At 33.0% G+C, this 22,856-nt stretch overlaps 1 protein-coding gene across 2 annotated transcripts in view; it reads right to left on the reverse strand.

Annotated features, from left to right (window-relative positions):
- Nucleotides 1-1,661: 1,661 nt before the first annotated feature.
- LOC143254394 (cadherin-23-like) overlaps nt 1,662-22,856 on the reverse strand; it is an 80,872-nt gene continuing 59,677 nt past the window's right edge. For both annotated transcript variants that reach the window (XM_076509497.1, XM_076509496.1), the window contains 13 exons: nt 20,194-20,382; nt 18,879-18,992; nt 14,452-14,566; nt 13,601-13,893; nt 11,153-11,386; nt 10,795-10,883; nt 10,323-10,409; nt 6,911-6,979; nt 6,564-6,630; nt 6,135-6,262; nt 5,760-5,800; nt 4,364-4,427; nt 1,662-3,360 (listed from right to left, as the gene is read on the reverse strand). In XM_076509497.1, coding sequence (XP_076365612.1) covers nt 3,114-3,360; nt 4,364-4,427; nt 5,760-5,800; nt 6,135-6,262; nt 6,564-6,630; nt 6,911-6,979; nt 10,323-10,409; nt 10,795-10,883; nt 11,153-11,386; nt 13,601-13,893; nt 14,452-14,566; nt 18,879-18,992; nt 20,194-20,382 — 1,737 coding nt within the window. In that variant the 3' untranslated portion in view covers nt 1,662-3,113. The remainder of the gene's footprint in view (nt 3,361-4,363; nt 4,428-5,759; nt 5,801-6,134; nt 6,263-6,563; nt 6,631-6,910; nt 6,980-10,322; nt 10,410-10,794; nt 10,884-11,152; nt 11,387-13,600; nt 13,894-14,451; nt 14,567-18,878; nt 18,993-20,193; nt 20,383-22,856) is intronic.

Raw genomic sequence — 22,856 nt, forward strand, 5'->3', positions numbered from 1 at the left:
TGACGGTCAATCCCACTATTCGTTGGCAAAAGAGTAGCCTAAGAGTTAGCGGTGGGTAGCGATAACTAGCTGTCTTCCCTCTAGTCTTACACTGCTAAATTAGGGTTAATTCGGAGAATGTTAATTCATAGGAACAGAAGATATGAATTATAAGAATGTTAATACATATAAATGCTGTTTGTTTATACACCTAATATTTCTGTTGATGAAGTGAAATGGAGAACATAATGATGCTGACTTTAAATGAGAATTTGGATGAAGAGCAGCAAGACAACAAGGATATAGTTGTAACTGAGTTGAATTTGTGTTTAAAACCTAGTAGAAAACTACCTTAATTAATAGTTTGAGTTAATACTCAAAATAGAGAAGTCTATGATAACATGTAAAGGCGTATTTCACCTTATTAGCTGCTACCTGCACATTAGGATTTTCTTGTACATAGTTTACGAAGGTTTCCCACGTGAAACAAAATTGCACCTTATGAATACTAGACAACGCCACAGCTAAGGGAACGGGCTTGGAGAAATCAGCGGGACTGAGCGGATAATAAGTAATTATTTTAACTATAGCCTCTGTAACAGGTATCCGATTTTCATATATATTAGCAGCAGAACAGGACTTAAGGTACAGTTTAATTAACAGCCATTAAATGGACGATACTCACATGGAGTATTGCTGGAGTTAATGAATATACTCGTTGTATGACATTAGTAGAATCCCGCCATTTTAAAACCGTCCCTAGTTCATGTCACACACGAACGTTTAGGATAGAAAACAAACTAGTCAGCCAAATGAAACTACATTGTTTCCTGAAACAGTTTTATTGAAGTACTTGTAGCTTCTCAGAAAGTGTATAGCAGCTGAATTTAATAAATATCGAAAACAATGTTAAAAGTTTGTAAAGGAAAACGATTGTTATTACGATAACAGCTAAACGTAAATAATGAGTTACAAAAAATCGAGTAAATTATTGTGTTGAGATTAAAATAAAGTTTATCAAGTTGAAACCGGTAAATAATAGTTCTCAATATTATGTACTGGAGCTTTATAACGAAAGCTTTATAACGGGTATCAGAAAAAGATTAAACCTCAGAACATAGAAGTGAATGAGTTGTTCATTTGTGTTAACCATATCTGGACTGATAAGAATTTTTTTCAGGGTTTGAATGCATATAAAATGTCAAAAGATAAGTAAAAATAATAATTGCAATAATAATAAATAATTGTAATTCTATCTCAACATTTGTGTCTCTAAAATATCTTATACTGTGTAGCATTTATTCTGTCTATGTTTTCTTATAACAAAGCCACAGCAGGCTCTCTGCTGAGTCTACCGAGGGGAATAAAACGCCTAATTTTAGCATTGTAAATCCGTAGACCTAGTGCTGTACCAGAGGGGGACTTTAGTTTTTGTAATTCTCTTAATGAATGAAACAAAAGAGTTCCAACTTTTATTTCTGTGCATCTACAAGGAATCTCGATTTAAACAATGCATTTGTCAGTTTTAGACAATCTGATCATTCCAAAGTAGAGCCTTTTAATGGCACAGCAGTATGTTTCACACTGCTAGAAACCGTGTTTCAATATCTGTAGTGGACAGACACAGATAGACCGTTGTGTAGTTATGTGTTTAATTCCAAAAAAATCAGTCCAACTTTTCTTTCATTTGATTTTTACTTCTCCGTTAATAGTTTTATTATTATATTCCTTCAGTCACATACAAACATGATGTTACAACAATATCATCTGAACAGTTACGTCAAACTCAATGAGTGTATGTTGGTTGTAACTTTCAACCTTTACAATTAACCAAACATCCCGCCTTTAAGAATTGATTTGACTAAAATTTTATAAGATCAACTTTCAGAACTTCTGGAGGTATTGATTTTTATAAAGGAATTCAAGTACTGCTAGTTTTTCGTGCCATTATAAAATATTGTTAAAATGGGTAGATAACTTTGGAGTCCATTGACTCTATTCTTGTGTACAAAGTTACGACGTTTAGATAACCAACCTTTGACTCTAATGACCTTATTCTTACGTAAGGTATATTGTGTAAATAAAAACGTTTGGATTACACTGATTTTATTCTTATGTAAATAACAGCTTATGAATAACTAGCTTTTGACTCCATTGACATTATTCTTGTGTAAGTTATAATGTGTAGATAACCAGATTTTGACTCCACTGACTTTATTCATGTGTAAGTTATAATGCATAGATATCCAGATTTTTGACTCCACTGACTTTATTCATGTGTAAGTTATAATGTGTAAATAACTAGCTTTTGATTCCACTGACTTTATTTTTGAATATGTAGATAATCGGACCAGCTTTTGACAGAGTTGATTTTGTTTCACTTTGCATATTTATGCTATTTGGAATAATTACTAAGCCTAATAAGATTTATAACTACTAAATGTACTTGGACGAGCGATCGAGTCTGGACAACTTTAGTACAATTAGGATCGTGTTATCTAGAACAATTACCCGAGTATGATGGACTACAGGAAACATAAATAATTAATTTAAATCCAGATAATATATGTTGTTTATATTTTTGTTCATAGATGTATGTTACACGTATTCAAATTCATAAAATAAGGCATCATAAACCTGTGTCATTTACATACAAAATCATAATTACAGTTTTCAAACACGGAAACAATGAGAAACATTAAATATTTATACATTTGAGCTTTACTTTTGTAAATTGAACATTATAAACACATGAAAAATGATCATTCAAGAAATAATTATAATTCTCAGACACAATCAATGTTCACATATTGTATGGATTATGCACGTTTCCATTATAGCCCTCGCTTTTATACTAAATTTCACACACGCACAATAAAAGTTTTGTAGAACAATAAATACAGATCTTAAAAGGAGGTTATCTGTATTTTTAACAAGTTAAATAATGTTTAAATTAACATTTAAATAATTTAGACTTCACGGTTAGAATATCTGTTTCACACGAGATGCTCAAAATGTTATATACGGTACAATAAGAATTTTTTTAAATGTTACAGCTCTGACGTTTCAAGAGTAGGCTTGGTTAAAGACACATGTTTTATTTCAGAGTTGTTACCATTGTTTAAATTGTTAAATTAAATCTGTTCTTCATAGTTATTTGATGAAAACGATTCTTGACGCGAACAAGAATGTGATAGTGTCGTGACGACAATATTCTTGGGGATTGGACGAGCTGTGTTGTTGAACATTTGAAGAAGACTGCCGACTTCGAAATCAGGATTTGATCGTTTTGGTTTAAAAACTGGCCGTAAGGTAGAACCACTGAGAGAAGAGTTAGGGACAAGCATAAGGGGATTTGACTGTACTGAACCAGACTCGGATCTGTGATTGGTCAAGAAGAAAAAAATAAATAAATGAAAGCAGTTTTTGTTTAATAAAAGATCATGGTTAATGAATGTGTCATGAACAGCGTAATGGCTGACCAGCTAAAACTATTGTTATTTATATTATTCACCATATAAAGAGCTAACAGCCTGGAATTATTGATAAACAGTAATCGATTTCAGGACGGGAAATTTTCTGTATCTATTTCATATTGCTCAAAGCCCTTTGTGCTATGCGTGACAAATAAATACTTTGTATGTAAGAATTTAAAACCAAACGTGACCTAAGTGGTCACTAGCCTAAATATTTTTATTTGTCTGTCTCTTTACGTTCGCATAAGTAATTCTTCAAATGGCTAGAAACGGGAATAATACAGAAGTTTGTAACTGTGAGTGAAGTTACATTAACCTATTTTGCTCCTTTTTTAACACCTCTTTATCGTAAGCTTCCATCCAGATCGAACTGAATCTAAAAGTTCACAAATTAGTTTAATAAGGAAGTGTTATCTTTCTACAACAATATTGTAAGCCTGAATAATTTTGTAAATGTCAGGCATTATAACACATCGGAAACATGGAATAATAAAATTACATGTGTAGGCTTAAAAATAACGCCTCCTAGAGGTGGTAATTATAAACTAAATACTGACGAAAGTTTTATCATTGTCTCTGGTGGTCAAATTAAACAGAATAAGAAAATCGACCTACCTCAAAGAACTTAAGGTGAATCTAATGAAGTACGAAGCATTTTATAAGATAAAGTCTGTCGAAACGTTACAATAAATTCTAGTAATAGCTTAGAAAGTCTTCGTGGGTTTTATTTACCAGAGTCGCCACATTATTTTACTTCCACAATGAGACAAAATTAAAAACTAGCTTAAAACGTATGGCATATAGACAGCCATAATTTAAGTAACTACTTTAATGATATTTAATCATAATTTGAACACTTTTTTACGTAGAACAAACAAATATTTTCTAAAGGAAAACGATATTTTTACCCTTCACCCATGTGCGTATTAGTGCTACGGACGTCAGACTTTCTCAGCGCCGACTGTTGAGAGTCTGTAGAAACAGAACGTAATATATATATAAAATTATCGCTGCTAGTGTTAGATCTTTAAACTTAAAGTAAGCACATAAATTATACCTAACATTTGCTGCTTCATTTAGCAAAAATATCGCTTCCTTGTAAAAAGACAGTTATTACTGTTTTAAAATTTTGTATAAATAATTACTTTAGGATAAACAACGTGTGTGTTAATCTGTAAAATAAAAAGAAATAATAAAGAGAAACAAAGGTACAGTTACATCTTCGGTAGTTTTTGGTTTTATGTCTGGGAAGATTGAGGGTGTTACGTATTAAAATTTATCCTGGATGAGCTCCCCAGTATATTATGTTACGTATTAAAATTATTTCGGATGAATATCCGATTTATTATATTACCATTTCAAATAATCGGATATTTGAATTTATAAGTTAATTAGATATTGATATATACCAAACCAACAATTTTCTTTCTTAACACAAATGTATTTTAATATACAAACAACAATATAATTTACAATAACAGTTATTGCGTGTATGTTTTCTTATAGCAAAGGCACATCGGGCTATCTGCTGAGCCCACCGAGGAGAATCGAACCCCTAATTTTAGCGTTGTTAATCCGTAGACTTACCGCTGTACTAGTGGAGGGCGCGGTTATTACTAATAGTCATTACAAATAATAATTTATATATAAACATTTTAGAAACGTACGAACAAAACTGAGTCTTACATCTGGTCTGAAACCGAATAGTTTATGGACAGCAAATTAATTATTTGTTGATACACCTGTACCTTTTTTTTAACGGCTAGCTAGCTTGAAGTATCCGTAAGTTTCCCCGACGGCAATATCTAATGTCCTCGTAAAAATACTAACGACCGAAAGTTACTCACTGAAGTTAAACAGTTTGTAATGTTCGAAATCTGTAAACATTCCTGGTCAGATATTTGTAGCCTTCCGATTAATAAGCATTAATCACAATTATAGCTTCCGAAAACTAAAGTATGCTGCATATAGATGACCAATAATAATCTCACTGTCTTATGCGCATTGGTTTATATAGTTTAAGGCGAAATTCTACAACGTTCAACAATGTTCGAACATGTTTGCGTTACTTAAAACAAGTATTGCTGATTATTGCTCTCAAGAATCTTCTACAAATTTCGAGAACAGGCGGGACTTGCGCAATACAGATTCAAAAATATACGCCACGCATGAAAAATACTAAAATAAACGTATAACGGAAAATCCGTTACTAAGACTAAGGATTCATCAAACATAAAATGATGCCCACACTTTATTTAATTACAACTTTATAATACATCCACAACAATTTATATATATACTCACCAAAAGCAGCCGTAGTAGTGGCGTTCAACTGTCGTTCATATCTAGTTACAGATAAAGTAACACGCAATAAGCATAGTAGCCGTTATTACATTATTGAAATAGATTTTATGTATTATACTTTTCACTGAGTTTACTAAGTTAGTTGACTGTTATGAGGCCATCGACATAAGATTTTTTTTCTTAAGAGTAGGCCTAGCATATGCACACTTGAAAACAAACTACTTATGACAATAACAAAACAGTCCTTCGTATGTTTGACATATACCCATTTTAGAAACAAATGTTTTAAACAGCAATGCTATTTTTACGAGTCTAATATCACAAAACTTTACCTTGTTATGTATATGTATAAATAAGGAAAACCAGTAAACTCACCTGCAACGTTGCGTTATACATATGGAGATAACAACTATTAAAGTAATCGCTAAAACAGTTACTACACCAATAAGACATATTTTGATCCGAGCATCTGTGACATTTAGCAAAGATCCACTCTTCACAGCCTGTTCATAACCAGGAAAATATAATATTAAACTACCACAACAAATAATTGGCGACGTCATGATTTAGAAACAGAAAATAACATATTCGTGTCATTTATTCCAACAGAAATAATAAAACAATTATAAGAAAAGAATGACAAAAACTACCAAGAGACGAGCTAAAAACTCAATTTAGTTATGTAGTATTTACACCTTGCTATAAGGATCAAACGAAATTTCTTTCTTTATGCCTATAGTGTTGAACTTTTAGAATAAAACACACTATGCCTAAAACGTCCATCAATGTCGCTTCTTGACTTACCTGGGTGTACAAAACCTTGAACTCTTTAAATAACTCATCAAGAAATTCGCTATTTTTGTCGATGAGCCTGTGAAAGAAGAAAATATTTTAAATAAAAATGTCACTTTGCTGTTGGGATTCCGATGGTAAATAATTATTACTAAATTAAAGCCATGTATTTGATAATTTGTTTGAGAATGATATACTACCATTAGTGAAGAAATATCGACGATGACTACTGAACAGTTTATGCGAAACTTGGGTGTTTAATTGGTATAAGGCACACTTTTTAAACCACAATTACTTTATAGTATAATCAAAGGTAAATCAAGAGCAGAATGTTCGAGTTTTGTCACATCTATACTTACGATAATACGGTGTCGACGTCCATAATGGAATTGTTTCTTTGATTCACAAAATGTAAATACAGGTCACTTCTGAAAAGTATAGGAAACATATTCATCAATACAATATTTGTTACGCTCTTAAGATTCACAATATTAAATATGTTGAAAACCAAAATCGGTAAAAAAACTCGAAACATTTAGTCAATATTATATAAATTACATATTTCTAGTACATACGGTTAATTGCACTTTGTATAAACAATTTGTTGATGCTAAAAGTTGTTTAGCATCTATAGATTTTGTTGTCGTCAATATTGTTAAACAACGTATATTCAAAATCTATAGACCAAAAATGGAAACCTTTGATTAGGAGATAGAAAACTTACAATTAATACTCAAAGCACACATAGAAACAACACGAAGAAACAACTATTATCACAAACTAAGGATACAGCTAAGAAAAAGAACCTTCCAACCCAGAAACCATCGTTTCAAAACTGGATATATCTCCTGAAACTGATAGCAGTACAATTAAGCAACGATTTGAAGTTCACAACGACTTATAAACCCGAAACTAATGAATGTTTCTATGTGAAAGATGACCGAATAAACTGGAATTAGAAGTCAACATCATGCCTGATGCACATCCAACAGATGGAATTAGAAGTCAACATCATGCCTGACTCACATCCAACAGATGGATTTAGAAGTCAACATCATGCCTGATGCACATCCAACAGATTTTGTCCTTCCTTCTGTTTGAACGTCGTCTTCGAAGCTGAAGTTCATGTGCAGTAAAGACATTCTGAAAGGCTTTTCATCATTAGTAGTATGAGGAAGGCCTCGCGAGACTTTGAAGAAACCCATTATAACGGAAATTACAGTGTCGAGCACTAGTGTGAAATCACGGTCATGAATATGAACATGATCAAAGGAAAAGTGAATAGTTTCAATGGCAGCATGGAACCACCACCATGATTCTTACAAAATGTGTTAACATCACAGCTAGGCAGACGTTATATCTACATAAATATTAATGTTGTGCTTTTCACTTCCACCGAAACATACTTGACGAATAATAACTTCATGGCTGTCCTAGAATTTCTACTTCTGTATAACTGACAAGGACGATAGTTATTATTACTATAATTTAAAGAATTCATTTAAGTTATTTGAAGGCCTATGTAGCAGTAATGGATAATCACAGAAATGTTCTGCGAAGTGAAAGCGGTTACTTAATTGTGAATACCTACTTTCAACCGTACTTGTTTAATACGTGAGTTACTTTATTTGAAACTCCGTCCCTCATTACCATGATTCTCTACTATGGTAGTATTGATAACGTATGCGATAGGATTGTTTGTTTTTTTATTTCGGGCAAAACTACACGAGGAATATCTGCGCTAGCCGTCCCTAATTTAGTAGTGTAAGACTAGAGGGAAGGCAGCTAGTCATCACCACCCACTGCTAACTCTTGAGCTACTCTTTTACCAACGAATAGTGGATTGACCGTCACATTATCACGCCTAACGCCTGAAAGGGCGAACATGTCTGGTGCGACAGGGATTCGAACTCGCGACCCTTAGATTACGAGTCGAACGCTTTAACCCACCTAGCCATGCCAGGCCTTATGCGATAGGAACACGCAAAGAATAGTTCATCGTTTCTTTATGAGAAAGATAAGAGAATGTGCCAGATTTAATGTGAATAGATGTACGATTAAAACTGTGCAGCACTGAATAAATGTCCCCTTCACAGGTGTCTTTAACAAGAAACACAGCCTGTTTACATTTAGGCTTCAGTACATCAGGAAACCAGAGTGAACATCCTTAGATCATGTTACATATTTCACATAGGAATCGAGTTTTCCTTTTCATAGTTATTTTAGTTATTATTCGTGTAGATAAATTTCTCTGAGATTATGAGAGACTGAAGTCGTATGTTTCAATCGCATGTTTTCCTTAGTTTGAATATAAGAGCCAAACTTAACACCGCTACATTTCTTATTCAAGTTTACTTCAAGGATACGTTTTGTTCCGTACTTTCTGTATGTTTATCTACACAGGATTTTAAAATGACACTTGTATATATTTCACCACAACAATATATGTCTCAGTATTTAATAGAGGCGGGTACCTAGAAACTGGACCCTATAAGACAGCGTCGACTATGTGTAGCAAACTCAGTGCGAGTTTGGTAAGAGAGTTCGTATAATAAATATGAAGACACCATTTGAGCTTGTTCAGTTAATCGGAAGGGTTAGGAGTGCTGCCAAAATTCGGTTTTATTTTCCCTGATGACACCTGGAGGGTTCACCTGTTTTAACCAGTCGTGTGTCGTCTGTCGGTCAATAGACATGAAAGTGATGTACCATGATGGACGATTAACGTTGCAGTTTGTAATGTCATGACGTCACTGAAACGTGCGTATGCCATGAATCAATAGAAGTATTATGCACTCTGTAGGCTAAAACAAATTATGACATATGAACTTAAAAAGGAAGAAATAATAATATTTGCTACTTTAATTCAGATTTTATTTACTTTTGAAAAGAACATTTTCGAAGATCCTGCGAAAGTACATCTGGTATCCTTGTAAATAAAAGATGCTGTGGGGATTTCATACTCATGTTATTGTATACTGCAGATCAAGATGTGGGGCATTATAGATATGACGGTGAATGATGCTATTTGCTTCAAATAACCAGAACAAAATTAAGAGGATGCTGCTGGCTGGTTGACTGCCTCCTTCATGGCCGGTAGGTCAAAATCATGGAAGCTATGCCTGACTCTTATGTGTGGCCCCCCCCCCGCTAGTACAGCAGTAAGTCTACTGAGGGTCATGGGTTCGAATTTCCGTCCCACCAAACCTGCTCGCCTTTTCAGCCATGAGAGCATTGTAATGTGATGGTCAATCCCAGTATTCGTTGATAAAAGAGTAGCCCAAGAGTTAGCAGTGGGTGGTGACGACTAGCTGCCTTCTCTCTAGTCTTATACTGCTAAATTAGGGGCGGCTAGCGCATGTGGCCCTCGTGTAGCTTTGTGCAAAATTCAAAAACAAACAAACTCAAGCTGTTTCCAAACTTTATTGCTCCCAGTGGCTCAACTGTAAGTATAAAGATTTATAACTCCAAAACTTTGTTTCAATATAGCACAGATTATTCATTGTGTAATTCTGCGCTTAACTACGAACAAACAAAAACTTTAATCCATCTTCCAACAAACAAACAAAGAGATCACTAATTTGGTTTACGGTTTTTGTGAAATATTGTGGAAAAAATAATTTTTTTTTTTTTTTTACTATAATGATATAACCCTTAAGCTTATTCACCCTTTGTCACAAGGGTACCTTCAGGAGATACAAAGGTTTCAGCGTGAATAATAAATTTATTTTATAATAAATACTAATTATTGCGATGACAAAAAATACTTACTTCTTTTTTTCAATTGAGCCGTCAGGATTTTCATGGAACTTACATTCATCAACATTCACAACAGCGCCCGTTATATTTGCTAATAACCTGAAAAAAAAGCGATTGAAATACACACAATAACAATAGTTCGACAAAATATAGCTTAATAAAAACGTGATAAATATACATCTGGGAGTGTATATACAATATTTATATTTAAGTTTTTAGAAAAGTATCTAATGAGATAAGTGTTACTATGAGACAATTTTATATTTTATAATTACTTTATCTAGTTATAAACAATCATAAGATGAAGACAAAATTGTAATTACAAACAATATTTGAATATTAATTTTTCACTTTTCAAAAGGTTTTATGCAATTCGGAATGTTGCATATACGCATGAACATTTTTTATACCAGGTGGCAAAATATTTTGTACTTATTACTATAAGAACGTAAATAATTAGATAAATAGGAGTACTGAAGCTTACGCCCTAAATTCATCTAATTTCTGACGCAACTCCATTGGTGTTAGACGTAAAACAAATCGAACCCTCTGGTCTTCCCGCAGTAAATATATCTAAAAAAAATTAAAAATAGAAGCTTGAGAAAGTTTGAATTATTTTCTTCTATGTCTATTACCATTATATATATTCTTTATTAACTTTAAAGCCTTAAAGCTTGTTACTACGTTTAACATATAAAGCTTTTTATCAAGTAACACGTAGCTTTAGCTCCATTTCAGGCACGTTTCGTATAAACCTACATGAATAAGATTTTATATTTCCATGTATATTAATAACGTCGCAAGTGAAAAATAATGAATAATATGTAAAGAAATAGACTTACAAAAACTTTAGCAGTATCGGAAAGTCCACCTGTGTCGTTTACCAAGATTTCAAAGTTGAAATATCCCTTCATTCCCTTTTGTGGATTAAAGTTCAAAGTGATTTGTCCAGTTGTGTTGTCGAGAAGGAAAGGCAATTCCTTGATGTACTCTAAACCTTCTGTTAGAGTTCGTCGTATATTTCCAATTATATAATAATGTACAATGCTGTTAACCCCTATGTCTAAATCTGCTGCCTACCAGTTAAAAAATAAATATAATTAAAGTAAAATAAAAATATTCATTATTTTAAAGCAGTTTTACGTGATTTTAAGTTCCAATTTACTGACTAATAACATGTACAAAATTGATAAAACATTTATTATATTACCAAAGTTCTCATGACAGTTTTCAGTTTGTTCAGCTAGGATTGCAATAACACCTGACGGTAATAGCTGAAATGTTCAGTGACCATGAAACCGTTTCGGTAAACCTACAGCTGTATAATAAAAGTTTTGAGGCGATTTGACTCGGCAATGACAAACTTTGTAATAATTGTTCAACGTACTGACATGTTGAAAAATTGTAATAGATTGTTTTCATTGCCCAGTCAAGCCCTCTCAAAACCTTTATTTTCTAAAAAGTGGTTTTCTCGTAATCAAGTTCTGAAGCTGAAGAGTCAATAGTGAAAAACTAATTTTAAATTTATATCTTATGGCGATATGAAATATTCTATATCTGTAAAGAAAAACAAATACTTGTCTGTTTGTTTGTCTGTCCGTTGCCTAACTACTCCTAGATTGCTGAACCAATCCTAATTAAACTTTGTAGGATAACAGTTTGAAACAACGGGCATATTAATGTGGGTTTACAACTTCTCTATCCCTATTATTACTGTTATTGATCATATATTATATTTGACGCAAGTTAACGTTAACTTCATCAATAGATAATACCACATCCACCACATAAAAAACTTGATTATTTTCTATAATACAACATACATAAACGTCTTGTATATCTCAGTGAGTGCATTAACATTCTACAATGTTCGATTGTAGTTAAGTACAAAGTACGCAATGAGCTATCTTTACCAACCACGAATATTGAAACTTGGTTTAAGTGGTTAAAAGTCTGATGACATATTGCCGTGCTACTAGGTGGCTCAATGGAGGAATGAAATGAAAAAATATATGGCTGTCATTATTGCAATAATACGTAAATTCAAATGATGTTTTTAGATCAATAGCCACCATAAGGCTGATATGAAAAGCCACTTCTTCAATTATATCCACTTCCTACTTTGATCCATAAGACATTTCTACGGCCAATGACCATCAGTTAATTAATAACGTGAAATAGTGTGAAAAGAACATTAAAAGCTGAGTGTTGAAAATGGGTAACAGAAAGCACCTTTACAGCCACTAGTTTGTTCGCTACTTCTTCCTACAAAGACACCCTGACCATCGTACAGTATATACCATGCTTCAAGTATATACATAGTAAGTTCTTAAAGCTTATGGAAAACTTTGGGCTAAGTACTAATGAATACTGTAATAATGCCATGTTATTAATATATTTGGAAAAGTTAAATTTTTCATGTTATTTATCATTGCACCCACCACCACATTTTTGAGCTCATAACTCGGACAAAGGACGGGTAGTTCATCTTGTACACTTATAATTTCGCAAAGTTTTCAAAGAAAGCCTAAAAAAGTATAAAACTCTATCTAGTTTGTGAAAAACACCTGGAAAGGAAGCCATTTTTCCTAAAGTATAAGCAGAACTTTTCTAAAATCTATCTGTCCAATAGTTTTACTAATGATCGGGAAAAACAACTTGAAATATGACAAGTGCTAAACAAACGTAATTACTGTTTACATTATTTTTGAAAATGAAAAGCAACATGAGAAATTAATCAATTTAACCATGATTATTTACACTAAATTTAAGTCAATCTTTGCATGGTTAAACCTAGCGAGACGAACCTAATCAAACTTATAGGTGAGCACTCTTTCTGTAAATATGTAACAGCATAAACGCTCGTAGGTTGTGTAAAACAAAATCTAGGCATTTAAAGAGTTGAAGGTTTCATAAACCCAAAGAAAAGAAAATCAAGTAGTTATATAATGAAACTGATGTTTTAAGTTCTCATGCAGCATGGTATGTACAAATATTCTGTATTTTTTATGCAGTTCTGTAACAAAGTGACAAGTAATAATTCACGTCTGGTCTGGTATTATAATAATACTTAAACAGGAAGTGGCGTTGCGTACGTTTTGTAACTACAACTATCTTCTATTCACAAATGTTATTACAGGTAAAGTGATCGAATTTTATTGTTGTACTATAAAATATTATCACTAATTAAAAGGCTCAATACAATGAAAATGTTCGTAAACTTACACACTTGAAAAATAAAAACTATTAAAAGCCAAACGTTATTCTGATGTAATAAAAAATCATGTCACCTTCACTGCCATAAAGACGCTACCGAAATCTGCTTTAATGCTGATTCCTCCAGTAAAAATTGGCTTTACGAACAAGGGATCGTTGTCGTTTATATCCTTGACGGTAACATTTACTTGTAGAAGGGTATTATCCTGAGAATCAAAATGTTTTAGATAGGATGGCACGTGAGAACAGTCATTTGTTGCCTGGACGATTAATAAATAATGCGACTCTTTCTCCCTGTCTAAGAATTCAGACGCACTCAGCTCATGAGTGAAAATGTTCAAAGTAAAACGATTTTCCTTGTTTCCACCTATGCAATAGAATGTTTAGAAGAAAATAAACATTATATATATGTATATTTTCACCCAATTAATAATATGATATGAAGGTGGATAAATAACGTTTGCTGTACGAGCTATTACAGTATTTAGTTATCCTTCCCCTTTAAAGAAAATAAATCTGTCTTTAAAACACACAAGTAAAAGAACAAATCATGCATCTAGATATCCATATTTTAACTTTTTACAACTTACATCAATTATGTACTATCTCCAAATGAAATGAGTGATAATCGATTTACAGTGCATACTTTAGGATACTTTTCGATACATTATTGTTTGCTAGTTGTTAACCTCAAAAATACACAAAGTTTTATTTGTGCTCTAAATACCACGAGTATTAAATCAAAACTAAATTATTGGCAGATCTCAGACTTACTGCTGATCCAATAAATTATGATAAAAGTAATCTGAGAAAGAACAATAATAATAACAAGCGATAAGAAGGAAATAATAAACTTTATTAAAATTATAATACTGACCTATTATACGATAACATAGAGCAGATTTATTAAAATTATATTACTGACCTATTATGTGATAACACGGAACACTTTTATTAGAACTGTCCTCTTCGTCAACTGTTGCGGGTAATTTTATTTTTTCTTTGCCTGGTGGAACGTTTTCCGTGAAGACCACTTGATACTAGAAACGTTGAAACAAAGAACGTTGTAAAGAATATCAAACACACACAAACTAGAGTATATATTATAACTGTTGTGAAAGTAAGGTACCATATTAACAATTCTCTATAAACAAATGTGTAGAAGACTTGAAAATCCAGTAATAATCTCGACACATGTGCAGTAAAACATGTTAAAAAAAAGTAAAACGCTTTACATATTTTGGTGGAAAACGTAATCCTCAGGAGACAAAGACAATCATAGGAGGCTCGTTTACGTGCTATAGTAAATGTACATGGACAATTAACGTATGGTAAAGTAGAACCATATATAGAGTAGAATTCCAGAAATTCAGTTCCCTGGCCCCAGGACATAAAACTCTTCGAAACCATTTTATTTTTTTAACAATATCTAATGACTCTCTTAGATTTTAGTCGGTTTTCAAATTCAACTGTTTAACTAATTTCACATTGTTCAAGTCAATGATATTTTGTACCCTATATAAATAAAGTTATTGTGTACATGGAAACATTGGTGTAGTTATGTTTATTGAGATTATATAAAAGTACCACTAATCTAAAGTACTTAGTACTACTGTCAACAGGTTTTTATTACACCTTGCATGGAAAGGAGATGGAATTGAGCCTGGTATCCAGAACATTTCAGTGACGTCAAGTTGTATGAGATTTGGTTAGTAAGAGACCACACAGTTCCTGTTCCAGGAACTACATTCGGAAGACAGAATCGAGTATCGGAAACTGTATCATCGGAACTGATGATGGAGGATGGGGAAGAGTCAAATTCAGATGTTTACATAGAAGTATATCAACCATATTTTAGTACAATATAACAATACTTTTTCGTGCCAAACAATAAAGAAAAGTAAAAAGTAATTTACCCAATGATACACTGAAGTTGTTTAATAATAGATTTTGTTTGTTGTCTAAATTTCGCGCAAAGCTTCACGAGAGCTATCTACGCTAGCCATCCCTAATTTAGCAGTGTTAGACTAGAGGGAAGGCAGCAAGTCATCAATGCCCACCGCCAACCCTTGGGTTACTCTTTTTATCAACGAATAGTGGTCACATTATAACGCTCCCACGGCTGAAAGGGCCAGCATGTTTGGTGTGACAGAGATTCGAACCCGGCTAGATAAAAGTAATTACAACAATAATATTAAAAGCTTTTATGCGATTAAACAGCTCATATATGATATTAAGAAAGGTCTAACGAATGTACTATAGAATAAAATTAAAACAGATGCAAAACATCTAACGAATAATACAATCTTATACCATTTCAGTTTATTTTAACTCGTTTTTATGACCTCATGAAGGCCATAAAATTGGAATATTGTTCTGCCCAATTACTTATAACAGAGAGTTGGCAACGTATATGGTAAGTTCACTGTTAAGAAACGCTCGTTTTTAGAATTAAAAATGAAACTTACGCTCTGGAATCTAGATACATCTGAGAAAACACTTAAGATACTGGTAAGTTATTTGAAGGCACGACTTTTGCATGGGGACGTGGTAATGACACAATAATTAATTTTAAGAAGCATTTTGGTTCGACCAGACCTACGATATAATGTACCTTAGAAGTTGAATGACAGGATTTTAAGTTACTTGTATTGTGGATGTTTCTGTATGCAGAAAGATTCACTGTTACCATGCCCCCACGTGCAATGTTTCATTTTATTTGGTTGTTGTTTAGCGCAAAGCAACACGATGACCTTGCTATGTATGTTGTACCCCAATTTCAGCGTCACAGCTTTGCAGATGTATCGGTTAGCCACGAGTCCACGAGCAAATTCTTGTCTCCCCTTATCATAAAAAATGCCCTCGTTTTCGTCTTTTGTGTTTAGGTCTGTTAATGTTTATTTACCTACGAAAAATGTAATATTAGGATTAAATAACTTAAGTTAAATAGTGATTGATAGACGGTGTAAGCCTAATACTGTAAAATTAATTGAATAATAAGGTTTATAAGAAAAACTGTAATAAATGATAAATATTTCAACGTATCAAGTTATTGTTTGTTTGTTTTTGAATTTCGCACAAAGCTACTCGAGGGCTATCTGTGCTAGCCGTCCCTAATTTAGAAGTGTAAGACTAGAGGGAAGGCAGCTAGTCATCACCACCCACCACCAACTCTTGGGCTACTCTTTTACCAACGAATAGTGGGATTGACCGTCACATTATAACGCCCCCACGGCTGAAAGGGCGAGCATGTTTGGCGCGACGGGGATTCGAACCCGCGACCATCGGATTACGAGTCATCAAGTTATCATTAATCAAAAAGAAAAATACATAATATTTCACTATGCACAAAGTCTCACAATAGGCTATTGCTAGTTTCTCACTACGAGTATTTAAATCTGGCTTCTAGTGTTGTTAGTTCACAGACAGACTGCTGGGCTATTGAAGGGCCAAAGGTTTGTTTGTTTTTTTAAATTTCGTGCAAAGCTACACGAGGGCTATCTGTGCTAGCCGTCCCTAATTTAGTAGTGTAAGACGAGAGGGAAGGCAGCTAGTCATCACCACCCACTACCCAATCTTAGGCTACTCTTTTACCAACGAATAGTGTGGTTGACAGTCACATTATAACATTCCCACGGTTGAAAGGGCAGACATGTTTGGTGTGACAGGGATTCAAGCCCGTGACCCTCAGGGACAAAGGAGAAAATAGAGAAAATATAGGTTTGTCACATATTTTTACAGGGTAAATATAAACAGGTATTGTTTTTATGAACTATATGAATTCTGTTAGAAATTTTACTTCTCAAATACACCAAACATGCTCGCTCTTTCAGCCGTGGAGACGTTATAATGTGACAGTCAATCCAACTTTTCGTTGATAAAAGCGTAGCCCAAGAGTTGGTGGTGGGTGGTGATGACTAGCTGCTTTCCCTTCACTCTAAATTAGGGACAGATAGCGCAGTGACCGGGTATCTCTGGATTTGGAATTTTGTCTTACCATTTGATGTTATTGATTTCAGGAAGACGCCGTTTGTAATATTTATGAAATTATTTAAAGTTGAACTTTATTTGGTGCAAGTCTCAACTCTACTCAACAGGATGATGACGTGTCTTCATCTTCTCACAAAGTGTGAATAGAGTCACTTGTAAAGAGTAATTATTATCATGTTTTTGGTACTCAGTTCTCTCTTAAATGTTCCCAAAGACTTAACAACAGCTCATCCGTTCGAAACTGTATGTAGATGTCATCTTTCGTGGTCTTAAATTCATTCCAGAGTGAACTGATGAAGACAATTAATAATAGTGTAGAGACCAGTACAGACAGCAGTGCTTGTACCATTCGTGAAGAGTCACCATTTCCTATCACAATTGCTTTCATGATATCGTAGGAAGAACGCATGATGTTGATTAATTTGACTGAGTGTCCAAAAATATTTGAAAATAGTCCACAGGTCCTCACAAGCAACACTATCAAGAATCTGTTAGAAACTAACAAAAACTACAGATAAATCTTGATTGTTCAACTTTGTACTTTTATTTGTAGTTGAAAAACACCAGAAATTATGTTTAGACACTATCTGTAATCACATTGTGACTCTGAAATTACGCTTAGTGCTAGGTTTTCCATTAATTGATTGAGCTAAGGTCTTTTTTAATAATAAAATGACCAGTATGACTCAGTTATTGTCACAAATAGTATAATTACCCTTGTTTTTGTATAGATGTGTCATTGAGGCATATCTAAATTGTTGTGACATAGTTTCTAAGTCCTATATTATTAATTAGAATGATATTAAGCCGAATGGTCTATATCGAACACATGTCACAAGTTAGCCAATGTACCATCTGGATCAATGGCTTTTCTTTGTGATGTTTATCATATCACTGTAGCTACCACCCTGATAGTAGATTGTACTGCAAGTTGTTTAAGCCTTCTTGAAAGATTGCACATGGGTAATTTAGAATTGTGTCGAAGTGTTCAGCCCAGAATTTAATGATGTTATACTTGCTTGTGAGCAGCACTTTGGTGTTTGTTATATGTACTGGAGTACATTTGGAGCCACATATACACTGCTGGCCAAAATCTTAAGGCCAATGAACATAAAAAAAATATATACATTTTGCGTTGTTAGATTCAACCACTTATTTGAATAGAGCTTCGAAAGATGAAAATAAGAAAAGGAAAATAAAAAAACAACTTTTTTAGCATTTAATAAGGAAAATGTGAACACTATGAAATTAGCCTCAATACTTTCGATGTTATGTAGTATTAAAAACTAAAAAGATGTAGCTTATGTATATATATATATATATAAACTTGGGTTCACCTGTAACAGGCAAAATTTTACGTACCACTTTCTGACTGAACTTGGGAACATAAATATTGACACTAGTGACGTAGACAGTGACGTCAATATCACTGGACAGCGGGATTGGCTCACCTAAGTCATGAGCTTCGACGCGTAGCTATGACATAAAACGTTTGGTTAGAAATGCAACTTATAAATTAACGTAATTATAAATATAAGATAATCCTTAAACTAATTTAATTACGTTTATCACTCAGTAGTATAAGACATCATAAACACACATTTATTTATTCAAGTGTTATGAAGCAGGAGAAACTTGGAATAACAGAAAGCCTACTATGGTATTGGAATTCATTACCTGGTGTTATGCACTTCAGTTTCACGTGCGTGAATAAACGTTTAACTTTCTAAAATGTGCGGCTATTTCTTAATAGGTATTGTAAAACATCACCTTAAAACTAGTAATAATTCTTCCTTACTGGCCATGACGAGTTTCAAATGTGAAAAGCAAAAATATTTAACCTCTAAACAGATCTAGCTTTATGGTTATGGGTGTCGCACATCATAATCATAGAAATGATAAAATAATTAATTATTTCATTCGTTTGTTTGTTGTGAATTTCGCGCAAAGCTACTCGAGGGCTATCTGCGCTAGCCGTCCCTAATTTAGCAGTGTAAGACTAGAGGGAAGGCAGCTAGTCATCACCACCCACCGCCAACTCTTGGGCTACTGTTTTACCAACTTATAGTGGTATTGACCGTAATATTATAATGCCCCCCACGGTTGAAAGGGCGAGCATGTTTGGTGCGACCGGGTTCGAACCCGCGACCCTCGAATTACGAGTCGAACGCCTTAACACACTTGGCCATGCCGGGTCATTTCATTCGTTACTAGCCAATATGAGTTTCTAGAATAAAAATCAATTACAGAGTTTCTGCTAGGAACCTTTACCCAGGACAGTTTTAGTTGAAAAGAATTTTAAACGAGATTTAAGATATATAGGACCTTAATAATTTGGGTTTCTTTTAAGTGTGATTTACGATACTGACCTACAATGCGTGAATAAATCGCTCAATTAAATAATTTTGATTAACAGCATTAAAAAAAAAAAAATTAGTTTGAATTTCATATTTTTGAAAATTGTTTTCAATAAGAATGTTAAATGCACAAAAAGGATAAACTGACGCTATACTAAATAGAAAGCTTTTGGGTTTGAATTGAAACTAATGGCATATTTTTGTATTTTGAAGAACTGGTATTTTTGTTTCAATTTACTTATAATATTCGTAATATCAGACATGATAATATTAGTAATGTATATACCCAAAACTGAAAGACCAAAATAACCACACCCTACCTCATATGTACGCTGTTTTTCTCTATCAAGTAAGCCCCGCAATGTTACAATTCCAGTTATCTCGTCGATCTGAAACGCCCTCCAGTGTTGGTTCGTCAATTTTTTCAGTTTATATCGGACTTTGCCATTGTTTCCGATGTCGTCGTCAGTGGCGCTAACTTCAAAGACGGTAGTTCCAATCGTGAAATTCTATTAAAGGTATATCAATAGGCTGTAATTCATAAAACATAGTAGAGTAAAATTACGACGTATAATACGGTACACAAACTATACCTCTCTGTTGTGCTTTTAATGGAATTTGCGTAAAGTAAAACGTGCAATGACTCAAGATACAACTAAGTAGTGTTTGGTGAAGACTTACGTATACTTCTAATATCAGATAGCATAAACATTTTGAATACAACTACATTGAATCTCTTGATGTAGCTATGGTAAAGTTGTATTTTAATAATTATGCTTTAAAATGTTAGCCACATTGAGTCTCTTGATGTAGCTATGGTAAAGTTGTATTTTTAATAATTATGCTTTAAAATGTAGCCACATTGAATCTCTTGATGTAGCTATGGTAAAGTTGTATTTTTAATAATTATGCTTTGAAATGTAGCCACATTGAATCTCTTGATGTAGCTATGGTAAAGTTGTGTTTTTTAATAATTATGCTTTAAAATGTAGCCGCATTGAATCTCTTGATGTAGCTATGATAAAGTTGTATTTTTAATAATTATGCTTTAAAATGTAGCCACATTGAATCTCTTGATGTAGCTATGGTAAAGTTGTATTTTTAATAATTATGCTTTAAAATGTAGCCGCATTGAATCTCTTGATGTAGCTATGGTAAAGTTGTATTTTTTTAAAATTATGCTTTAAAATGTAGCCACATTGAATCTCTTGATGTAGCTATGGTAAACTTGTATTTTTAATAATTATACTTTAAAATATAGCCACATTGAATCTCTTGATGTAGCTATGGTAAACTTGTATTTTTAATAATTATGCTTTAAAATGTAGCCACATTGAATCTCTTGATGTAGCTATGGTAAAGTTGTATTTTTTTAAATTATGCTTTAAAATGTAGCCACATTGAATCTCTTGATGTAGCTATGGTAAAGTTGTATTTTTAATAATTATGCTTTAAAATGTAGCCGCATTGAATCTCTTGATGTAGCTATGGTGAACTTGTATTTTTAATAATTATGCTTTAATATGTAGCCACATTGAATCTCTTGATGTAGCTATGGTAAAGTTGTATTTTTAATAATTATGCTTTAAAATGTAGCCACATTGAATCTCTTGATGTAGCTATGGTAAAGTTGTATTTTTTTAAATTATGCTTTAAAATGTAGCCACATTGAATCTCTTGATGTAGCTATGGTAAAGTTGTATTTTTAATAATTATGCTTTAAAATGTAGCCGCATTGAATCTCTTGATGTAGCTATGGTGAACTTGTATTTTTAATAATTATGCTTTAATATGTAGCCACATTGAATCTCTTGATGTAGCTATGGTAAACTTGTATTTTTAATAATTATACTTTAAAATATAGCCACATTGAATCTCTTGATGTAGCTATGGTAAACTTGTATTTTTAATAATTATGCTTTAAAATGTAGCCACATTGGATCTCTTGATGTAGCTATGGTAAAGTTGTATTTTTAATAATTATGCTTTAAAATGTAGCCACATTGAATCTCTTGATGTAGCTATGGTAAAGTTGTATTTTTAATAATTATGCTTTAAAATGTACCCACATTGAATCTCTTGATGTAGCTATGGTAAAGTTGTATTTTTAATAATTATGCTTTAAAATGTAGCCACATTGAGTCTCTTGATGTAGCTATGGTAAAGTTGTATTTTTAATAATTATGCTTTAAAATGTAGCCACATGTCCACTAAGTATTTGTCATTGGAAACGACGAACTAAATAGTTAATCTCAGGAATCAGAAGAAGAAAGTTCCAGAGATAGCATTACACGACATTTACTGAAAAACTACGATCTGATATTGTAATATCTCATTTTTCCACATGTAATCCAGCTAAGAAACAAATCAACTGTCATCTTACACTGAGCTAACACTATATCCTTCTAGCGCTAACATGGAGTTGCATTTCGGTATATTATTGTTGGCAGTGAAGTGTCACTTCAACAACTATATCAGTTTTTAAAGAATGATGTGTTTGACGTTAAACTATAGTAATCATAATGATGTAGTAACGGTGGTGAAAGGAAGGATGAAACGTAAAAGTTAGGGTAGTAAGGATATCAGTACTTAATATAATGATGTATTTAACGTTAAACTATAGTACATCTGGAATAATGATGATGTAGTAATGGTGGTGAAAGGAAGGCTGAAACGTAAAAGTTAGGGTAGTAAGGATATCAGTACTTAATATAATGATGTATTTAACGTTAAACTATAGTACATCTGGAATCATGATGATGTAGTAACGGTGGTGAAAGAAAGACGAAAATGTAAAAGTTAACATAATAAGAAGATCAGTACTTAATATAATGATGCATATCACGTTAAACTATAGTACATCTGGAGTCATAATGATGTAGTAACGGTGGTGAAAGGAGGACTGAAATGTTAAAGTTAACATAATAAGGAGATCAGTACTTAATATAATGATGTACTTCACGTTAAACTACAGTACATCTTT

This window comes from Tachypleus tridentatus, chromosome 6 (genome assembly GCF_004210375.1).
Source record: "Tachypleus tridentatus isolate NWPU-2018 chromosome 6, ASM421037v1, whole genome shotgun sequence".
Lineage (NCBI taxonomy): Eukaryota > Metazoa > Arthropoda > Merostomata > Xiphosura > Limulidae > Tachypleus > Tachypleus tridentatus.